Raw genomic sequence first — 10,302 nt, 5'->3', positions numbered from 1 at the left:
CATATTAAATTCACAAGTTATTACAAAATTCCTGTACTGAAAAGTGTTAAATAAAAAGGAACCGTATTTTATGGAGGGATTTGTGAACTTAGCGTTAAAGTTAATTCAAAATTTCTTCCTAAAATTATTAACAGCGTTATTTTGGAAAATATTTAATTTACCGGCTAAAATGTAACATATTATATTGAGTAAAACGGAACTTCACTTGAGAATAACGCTTCGCCTCCATTGGTGGCAATAACACAGTGCTACCACATTAAGAAACAATTTGTTTGTCTTCACTGTTGGTAATTATTTTATTAGCTATATTCAGGTTGTCTCTCAGCTGGGCGCCAGCTGATAGAAAATTGAGCGAGAAAAGTCAATAAAGGTGCGCTATTTCGGTATTGATAACGTGGCGATACAGTGACATATTTATGGATTGGGTGAACTGCAGGTGAATTTGGAGTGATTATAGGCCATAATAACATAATGGCAGTGCAAAATATAGCAGTAAAGTTATGCGGCATACTACAAGCGCAGGGCCAAGAAGGTAACAACATTTCTAATGTTTTAGAGAAATATGTTGCAATAACAGTAATTAATAATAGTGTAGGTTGACAAAAAGGTCTATTTTTAATCCCTGTATATGAAATATTTCGATTTTGTTTTAATTCAAACATCGCGTGAAACGTATTACGCAGTAAAAATGCAATAATTATAAATTCACCGAGAAGAGAGTATTATTGGACAATTCAATTTAAATTTCCAGAGGTAACAGCTCGCGAATGGCGTCTTCTAGGACAGGAACAAGATGGGTCACAGCTTCTGAGCTGGGTGTCAGAGACTGACAGCAAGGAGGTCCTAAACATAGGAGTTTATATGAATAAAAATAAGTCCTTGATTACTCTCCATACGTTTGACGAAAAACTGAATATAATACAAGCTTCAGTGAATGCTACTCATACTTTGATGGTTTATGTTGTTAAGAAGCTTCCGACTGAAGAAAGTACAGTAAAAGAGTCATTATATTGTCCCTATTTAATTTGTCTGCTACCTGACAATGACAGGACTCCTGCTGCAGTTGAAGAGCCCTCTACTAAACAGATTATGGTCCAATATGTGTATGGAAAAAGTACTAAATACAGCCCAGGAATCAGGAATGACCGATTCCTACTATTTAAACATTTGGAGTGTAAGTAAATAACAGATTTAATCTTTGGAATCATCAGACTATGATATGATTCTTTTACACATGTAATTATTATGTTTTTTGCCTAACTTGTTTTCGGTTTGCTTCCAATCTTCAGGTCTTATCTGTTTAAGAAGAACATAATAATATTTTACTTGTATCAACTGTCTGCCAAGGCAGTAGTCCATTATAAGGCTGGGCCATAACATTGTCTTTGTCTACAGGTATCAAAATATACCGCACCCCAATGTTTCTGAATGAGTGTGATGATGGCACTGACAAGTGGGGTTTTGATGGTATCTACCCAGAACCAGAAAAAATTGTTAAAGTATTCTCATGGGTACAGTGGGATTGTGTAAATCAGGTAAATAGAATTAAAATAATATTAGCCATATAGTGTAGGCTTACTTTGTTGTAAAATACTTTTTAGGAGTGGGCTTAAATCTGTTGCTCTTCCAGCATATATTTTATTGCATTCAACAGATCATGTGTTTCTATTTAAACATAGCAATATTCACAAATTTATGTACCTTTTTATTTAAGAATATTTTATTTACTGAGCCAGCTGATTTTTTCATATATTTCTAAAGATATTCAACCACACTTCACTGTAAAACTTTCGTGTGAAAATTTGTCAACTGACAAAACTAATATCCGTTAATCGGATTCGAACTCGCGGCGTCTTCCCTAATCATATCGACCGACCACCGCAAACCACAAAGCTATCGCGACTTCCTGATGTCCATTGAAAATACCGATCGCTTTTTGTGAAAAGGTATCAAATTTAAATACAGTTAACTGTTTTAATGCTATTCTTACTTTTGAGCCTAGACCGTTTGATGCGGTATGCAAAAAATAATTTGATGTGTGGTAAAATTAGATTTGTTGTCATGTTACGAAATCCAAGATTGGGGTCAAGTAATTGCGACATGTAAACCAAACGGAAAGTAGGTGAAGCGAAATAATTATTCTTACAAAATTAATTACAACAAGTAATTAGCAGATTATAAAAATACAAATGACGTTTTGTAAAATCATTAAAATTAAGTACTTAATACTTAATTTTAATGGTTTTGATGTAAAAAATACGATGTAATTAATAAGTTATTGTTAATATGAAGTCAAGGTTAATCTGTATGTATTTCTTGTAGGTTTTATATTACATTCACTACCGTCAACCGACGCAGAGTTTTGCTGAAGGCGAGGAGGTGAAATCGCCGACGGAAATGACTCCAACGCTGTCCGCTTTTCAGTTTCACGCCGACCTTCCCCACGAAACTGTTGTAAGTATCTGAAACTAGGTAAATCACACGACTTCGATCAATAGGTATTCAATCTGTAGATACGAATAACCTACGTTTTGATGAATTTACCGTTGAAACCCTTGGCAGAGGTTCCAGCACTTTGAAACAGTTTAGGAATGAGCTCCCACCTGTTTTTTCGGTTGTTATCAATAAGTTTCCGTTACTATTTTAATAACATGACTAGGTCATTATTTATTGTATGCATTTGTGCCAAGTTTAAATCCGTTCTAAAGGTATAAATCATATTAAATATATAACTTAATTTACTATGACAGCTTCCCTTGCAGGTTTTCATCGGATTTGATTTATAGGGCAGTATCCAATAAATAAATGATGCAATGTAAATTGTAGCATTATGTTAGATTCTCAATTCCTGTATGCAATCGTAATAAAATACACAAAAGTGATATCTATTTACCGGCTAGCCTCGCTACGAGATTACTCATAGAAAGAAAACGTGCATTATTGCGCCTACATGTTCCACCACGCATATCGCTATACCTACTTATATTTTTAGTGGAATCTCGCAAACTGATCTAAATTCGTCTAGTACACATTCATGATTGTGTTACCCGATGATGACTTTTTCTTTTTAGAAAGTGCTATTTTTAGATTAAACTCCCGTCATACGAAATAACCGAGAATGAACAAGTCTGAATGAATGCCAACGGTAATTAACGGAAATAAATTAAACTATTGTTATTAGTTATAGATAATGATGTCCAAAACGGCCTGACTGTGACGAGTGACGGTGTTTTACACCGTCTTGCTTTAGTCCGGTATGGTAATAATCGTGTATTCCAGACGAATTAGTAGTGCACTAGTGCCATGAATAATTTTGTTGCGGAATATGAAATAGAAGATGCAATAATCTGTTACCGTAACGAAAAGAATAGCCACATTGAATAGTAGTTATGATGTTATTCCATATAAACCTGAAATAGGGAAGATATACTACTACTACTGGACCGTACGTCAACATCTAACCAGGTTTCTTCAGGGTGTATGCCACCTAAATAAGTCTTTAATATTTTCATCATCTTATCCTTGATCACTGAAAACATCTTAACTTTATACCACATCTTATACTCCTTCTTAAACCTTTATCTTTAGTTTTTCGTTAACAAGTAGCGGCACATCTCCAGAAAAAAAGGTATCGGTAACATGTGGTACTACGGTTGTATTTGTCCCTACCAGCTGAATATTCCCCTGAGCCTGCCTCACGTGTCGAGCTCTGGCGAGGGCGCGGCGTGCGGCGCCTACGAGGACGACCCCATCCCGCTGCGCGTGCACGACTGCAGCCTCGACCTGCAGATCGTGTGCGACCAGCGCGGAGTGCTCTGTATATGCCATCATTATTTGTACAAAGTAAGTGTAAAACATATGTAAATGATCCCCTCCACTCCAATGCGGTTGATTACTGATAGGTTTAAGTCGATTTATTAGGCAATTTTGAGTCCAGTTTAAGTAAATGTACATCAATACCATAGTATTGTATAAAGACATTTAATTAAAAACTTAATTTAGATTTAGATTTTGTGTATTGTAGTAGGTATTCTGTCGCATTAAATACTGGGGTACTGTTTTTAAACCATGATTAATCTTAAGCCTGTTTACATACAGCATAAACGATTTAGAAGTGAAATAACGAAAAACTCTAAACTCTAAATATGGTAAAAAAAGTCTGCATCCTATTTCGCCCCGAATTTACCGATTTCCAAATACTCAGGGAACGCTACAAAACTGTTTCTAGTCCAGCATCTTGCTTTACTTGTCCTATCTAGCCTCTAGATGATTCCACCACATCCTTGGTGATGGAGGACAGCGCCGACCTGAAGGACTCGGGCGTGAACTTCGCGTACTCCATAACGCTGCTGCAGCACGGGTGTGTCGTCCACAGCGTGGTACCGGACCTGCCCTGGTCTTTGGCTAAGTCACTGCGGCCTTCGTACACTCTCTACGCGGGTGAGAATGGTTCCATCATACACGTTGTTCACAATTCGAATGCCTCTCTTATGATTTTGTATAAAATAAAATATCAAGCGCAGGGTTCCTAAAACGCACGGCTTCGTTAAAGTTCGGACCGAACATGGACATATAAAAGTAATTGAGGATACGCACCTTTTGTCGAAGATATAGTTTGTATTACAATCGGACATTTATTTTCAGACAATCACCTTCTAGTAAACATTCCGATGCTTTACACCCAGCTGATAGACATCAGCTTATACCACGAGCCGTGTTGCCACATCGTGATACCGATGGACGAGTCGGAGAGTGGCCCCAGTCTAGCTCCCATACTGGGGTGGGGGGCCCACGCTATGGTAGACCTGAATACTCTGGACGTCGTGACTATGAATGTAGCTGACAAGGACCTGACGGCCACCTTCAAAAGTAATACCGCCGTCGAAAATAAATTGGCTATACTGCATTACTTGATACAGCATGATGGGAATATGGATTTGGCTGAGGAGGTGAGTCAATGTACAGATTCTTTTTTTATTTAGAAATGTTATTCCTGCTGTTGTTTTGTCCGTAAATGAAAATGAAAAAATACTCGCCAGATTTTTTTTAAACAAATTTAATGTTACTTACCATCCAGAAAAAAATAGGGGGTGGCAATCTAGGGGAAAGGCCTACATAGTTATCAAATCCTTCCCTGACTCTAGTAGCTTTTCAACATCCCATTCCTATTGCTAACAGCCATTCCATTCCAGCTGATATCGTGGATGTGCCTGAACCAGCGCGACGGGTTCGGCTCGTTCCAGCGCGTGATGCAGGAGTACCTCATCAGTACGACGTACGCGGTCACGCGCCGGTCGCTGCCCTCGTCCGCGCTCAACCTCATGAAGATGCTGCCGTTTACACAGCATCTGAAGTTTGCTGATGTTAAGGTGGGCCTTTTAAAGATGCTCTAAATTATTAAGTATTTTAAAGCTCATATGTATTCCTCTTATCTTTTAGTAATTTTGAGGCAATTTAGTTTATAAAGCCTGTGTGGGTTTCCACATCTGTGTAAAGCCCTCCCCCATTTTCTTTCAAATAGTCAAAATTTAATTGCCGAATAAACGGTTTTCATCGCAACGTAACTTACACACCACTTTACTACAATGCCTTAAAATAGATAGTAAAATTTTCGAAAAAAATCTGTCTAATAGTAGACAACTGTCGGTGTCCCTGTCTCGTGTCCACTAAAGGATGTTAGTTCTACTACCTAATCTACTTTTCGGATCTAAATCAACTCGTGAACAAAATAAATTCTGTTTTCCCTGTATTTAGAACAGTTCTCCAACTAGTATGATTTCGTGTTAGGTCCGCGACATGTGCGTGTCAGTAAGCCAGGAGAAGCTGTGGAACAGTTCGGTAGTAGTCCTGGCCCCGCGACAACGCGTGTGCCAGTTCGCGGAGGACGTGTGGACGCGCCTGTGGGCCGCGCTCAACGACGCGCCGCAGCCGCGACTGCAGCCGCAGGCCGTCATCGACAAGCTGCGCGTCAGCCTGCACTGCTACCAGGTACGTCAACACAGATAGGTATTGACTGTACGTGTACCCGAGTGGTTCAGGTCACCACGCTAAACCCACTATAGAAGACTTATCGCAGGTTCGAGCCCCGCGTAGGACACGCTGTGTGTGATCCAGAAAGAATTTCTTGAGTCTGGGTGTCTTTTTTGAATGTTTGTGGAACCCCCTTTTTTAACAAAAAATCGGTGAGGTGTCATTTCAGCATTATTTCTCGTTGCTACTTAGCGTTTTCATGAGCCTATTAAATTACAATAAAGTCAAGATCATTAGAATCATATATTACTGAAAAATAATAGCACGTAAAATGATTCCAATAAGTTTGATATAGGTATTAATATGGTAGCCTCCATCTTGATTTAGCCATGATGCCGTCAATTCGCTTTTTTGAAAGTATCCTCCCATTTCTCCCCACCATGCCCTCTCCCTGCGCAGCCGGAGGCCCTGTCCCGCTGCAGCACGCCGCTGTCCCCGGGCGGCGCGGCCCCCAGCGTGTCCGCGCCGCCGCGCCGCTCCTCCATCGGCGCGCACCAGGACCTGCTGCCCTTCTTCGAGCTCGACGTCTGCACCGCCAGCAAGCAGGAACATATCATCGCCGCGGTATGATGACTTTAATATACCACTTTAATGCTTCACTCCCTACTAATACTTCATGATACGAAACTTATTTATATTTTAAAAGGAAATAAATAAAATTTAGAAAAAAGATATTTTCCGCTCATTTCGATCTTCGAATTTTGATGTTTGCATGACCCGAAATTAATATAATAACTTTAACCCTAATTCAACCATAAGCCAGATAAAAAAATAGCCTAGGAAGGGCCTATATGGAGCTAGCGACATTTAAAAATCATAACATGGACCTTGGTTGATGGTGGGTAATCAGAATCTCCGCGAGGTGAGCGTGCACCTGATGCGCGAGGGCGGGGGCGGGGGCGGGGGCGCGGGCGCGGGGGGCGCGGGGCTGGAGAGCGGCGTGCACGCGGTGAGCACGCGCTGGGCGGCCGCGCAGCTGGAGGCGGCGCGCGCGCTGTGCCGCGCCCTCACGCGCGCGCTGGCCGCCTCGCCGCAGCACAACCAGCAGCGCGGCTTCACCTTCATGTATGCCGCACACGCACTACTACACGCCTACTGGCTGTTAACTCTGCGAGGGTTAACATGAACTTATAAGCGCTAGGCTTGATATTGACAATTGAACACAACCTTTTTCGTATTCATGGCTACACCTAAAAGGAGAACCAAAATTTGACATAGTCAGACATGAAAGATATATGACCAAAAATTATAAGAAACTAAGAAATAGCACTATAAATTTGGATTCAATTATATCAGGCCAGCTTATAAGCTCATGTTAAGTCAATCTTGCTAGTCCGTTTTTTGGTTGTTAGTGTGTCTGGTCCTTGTTTTGCGTTTTGTAGCGTTTCGTTTGGTTCCCTTTTTTATTTTTTGGATTTGGTTAATGTTGTGTTTTTTTTCTGTTTTGGGTTTTTTTTTGCAGTGTTCTGAGCTGATATTGTAGTAACATTCTATGTTGTCATGAGGTAGCTAGATTTGTTGGTTTCTGTCGGATAAAAAGCTTACCTAAAAAAAATGTCTAATGTTTGGACATCCCATTTGTATTAATTTATCTAAACTCATGGATGTCGTAGTGAAAATGTCTCTAAGGGTAGACGGTCATTTTAACTTGGTACGTCGGGAAAGAACTACATAATATCGCCGTCTCTATTTTACACAACTAGCTTGTATTCTTTGATCTCGCTCTAACAAACTTTTATCTTGATTCCGAAGCGCCAAGTTACATTGGCCGTACTTCAAGTCTTAATCCATGTTATACAGATACATCCATCATGGGTAAGGCTAAGGTTTGTCTAAACTAAACTTTGTCTTTATGTTTTATTTCATATTTTAGACTAAGAACATAAGAATTTACTTCTCATATTGGAGGAGGACATTTTGTAAATTACTGTTTGTTTATTTTGGGCGTTTGCTCCTTTTCATTTCATCCAATTCACGGATGGTCCTCAATAAGGCCGTATATGTTACTTTACGTGTAGAGTATTGATCTTCATAAAAAGTACAAAAATGCTCATTTTACAATGCGAAAAACGATCTTAAAAATTGGATGGAAAGAAAACTTTGGGCCAATTTATCATTGAGCAACTATTTATTAATCATGTATTTTTTCTAGCGATGAAATGGACCCTACGCACGCGTACATAGTGTTTAAAGTTCTGGAGCAGTATTACTTGGCGACGGACTCCATCGCGTTCCCGCTGCCGCAGGGGTTCAGCTCGTTCTTCACTTACCTCGGGTACCGCACGCTGCCGTTCCACTCGTTCGTACAGTACGTACACCGGAACGTGTTCGAGTTGCAGATCGATGTTATGAAAGCTATTATTGCATGTAAGTTTGCAAATGACCATAGTTTATGTCGGTTTTATTGACATGTTTTGTCTGCAACTTTTGAGTCAATTCTCTGAAACGCTAAATACTAAAAGGTTTTGCTTTTGTTAAAAATGCGTGTTTTCCTCGTTGAAGTCGTAGGACTAGACGGCACTTATCGTGACGTCGCATTATCTGGGTATGGTGTAACCTAAGTATTGTTTGTTTACATTGTGTCAGACAAAGACGACGACAACAAGAGCACGGTGAACAACAAGCTGCGGCTGATCCAGCTGGTGGGCGAGGGCCGCGCGCGGCGCGTGCTGGCGGGCTGGGGGCAGCGCGCCGCGCTCGTGCTGCGCGCGCGGGACCACGCGCACGCGCTGCTGTCCGGCCGCGCCGCGCGCCGCCCGCGCCAGGACAGGCCCAACACCGCCTCGCTCACCGACACCGGTCAATATACACCTTCATTTCCTACGCTTTCAGATCTGTAATAGCAAGTTGCACGAAACTTTACTGTCTCGGTATCGAACGGTGACTTAGATTGTGGTTCATTCATTTAAAGCTTTATATGAAAAAAAAAAATAACGTTTTATTGGGTGATTAGGGCACATACACAGTGCCGACAAATTGTATCAAATTGAAACATTAAGGGAGGAATATGCGTCGCAAACAGGCAAAACGGTGATAGGTACAATATATATTTCAATATGTCGAATTAATAACTAATTCCCCGTCACACAAAACCCAAAAAGCCAACTTAGATTGGTCAGAAAACCTATAAAAAACATCATCTATAATTTAGCGACCTTCTATATTTTTACCGTTAATTTTCCAGCGGGCATATCAGCGCTACCATCAGGTGAACGGCTCTCTCCACTGGACACTTTCCTCGACTTGCTCACGGCGAAGGCGAGTCTCAACGAGTTGGACTTCAACCTCATAATAGAGGCAACATTAGCGTCGGTACAACAGGATGCCGCAACTTAGTAAACATTTTTAGACAAGTAAATACTTTTTAGTCGAGTTTTAGTCAAGTAACTGCCAAAGACAATTTAGTAAGTTAATAGTCTGTGTACTTTAGCGGCTTTTTTTAAATCGATCCTAATGTTTTTCTTAAACTAAGTTAATATAAAATTAATGTTATAATTATATGAAAGGCTTTTCTGTAGCTGTACTTACCAATTATGATCAATTTTAGTAATGTTTTAAATAGATTGAAAAACGCGGCATTTACCAAAGAAATGGTAAAACCTTAAATCATCTGAGGGCACGGCAGTGCCCCTGCCAAGTCTCGAGCAAAACGGGCACGGCCGTACCATCTTTTCTCGAAGCGATTCGCGGCTGTTTCGCCCCCCCCTGTATCTTCGACGTGGACAAAGCTAGGAGTTTAGCTTTTCGGGGAATAATAGTAGGCATTAGAACAAGCTTAAGTTCGAAATTACATGCCAATTGAATTAATGGTTTAGGAGTTACGGTCGATCAAAGTTACACCATTTTGTCACTCACTGACTCACTGACTCACTGACTCACTGACAGATCATCAAAAATCTAAGGTACTTCTAGCAGACTTAGAAACTTCAAATTTTGCACCAAGATAGGTCCTTAGCCACATATAAAGGAAAAATTATAAAAACATTAAAAAATAATATGCCATAGAAAACAATTTTATATTTGCGGTTTGGCAAGAACATTATGTATGGATTTTGACTGCATTGTTAACTTTGTTCGTTGTTTAAGTACCTATTCAATTGGATGAATACATACATAGAATAGAAAAGAATAATATAAATGTAATACACAGACTATCATTAATACAAATTAATACATAAAATTCATAATTCATTAAATTAATAAAGCTAAAACTCCATTGTATTGCGATAAATATTGTATGCGCGCTCGATAGATGGCGTTGTACGTGTCTGA

The 10,302-nt window shown here is 40.0% G+C and overlaps 1 protein-coding gene across 1 annotated transcript; it reads left to right on the top strand.

Moving 5' to 3' along the window:
- The first annotated feature begins 275 nt into the window (after window positions 1–275).
- LOC113496499 (protein pigeon) lies at window positions 276–9,637 on the top strand. The gene is made up of 14 exons (XM_026875737.1): window positions 276–532; window positions 752–1,174; window positions 1,396–1,535; window positions 2,323–2,454; window positions 3,673–3,843; window positions 4,260–4,440; window positions 4,645–4,949; window positions 5,193–5,369; window positions 5,788–5,988; window positions 6,430–6,594; window positions 6,881–7,095; window positions 8,183–8,397; window positions 8,617–8,829; window positions 9,215–9,637. Exons 1-14 carry the CDS (start codon window positions 472–474, stop codon window positions 9,364–9,366), a joined length of 2,751 nt encoding a protein of 916 aa, XP_026731538.1. The 5' UTR covers window positions 276–471; the 3' UTR covers window positions 9,367–9,637.
- The last annotated feature ends 665 nt before the right edge of the window (window positions 9,638–10,302 follow it).

This window comes from Trichoplusia ni, chromosome 8 (genome assembly GCF_003590095.1).
Source record: "Trichoplusia ni isolate ovarian cell line Hi5 chromosome 8, tn1, whole genome shotgun sequence".
In the NCBI taxonomy this organism is placed as follows: domain Eukaryota; kingdom Metazoa; phylum Arthropoda; class Insecta; order Lepidoptera; family Noctuidae; genus Trichoplusia; species Trichoplusia ni.
The sequence above is the reverse complement of the archived record's forward strand: the minus strand, read 5'-3'. Positions and strand labels throughout refer to the sequence as shown.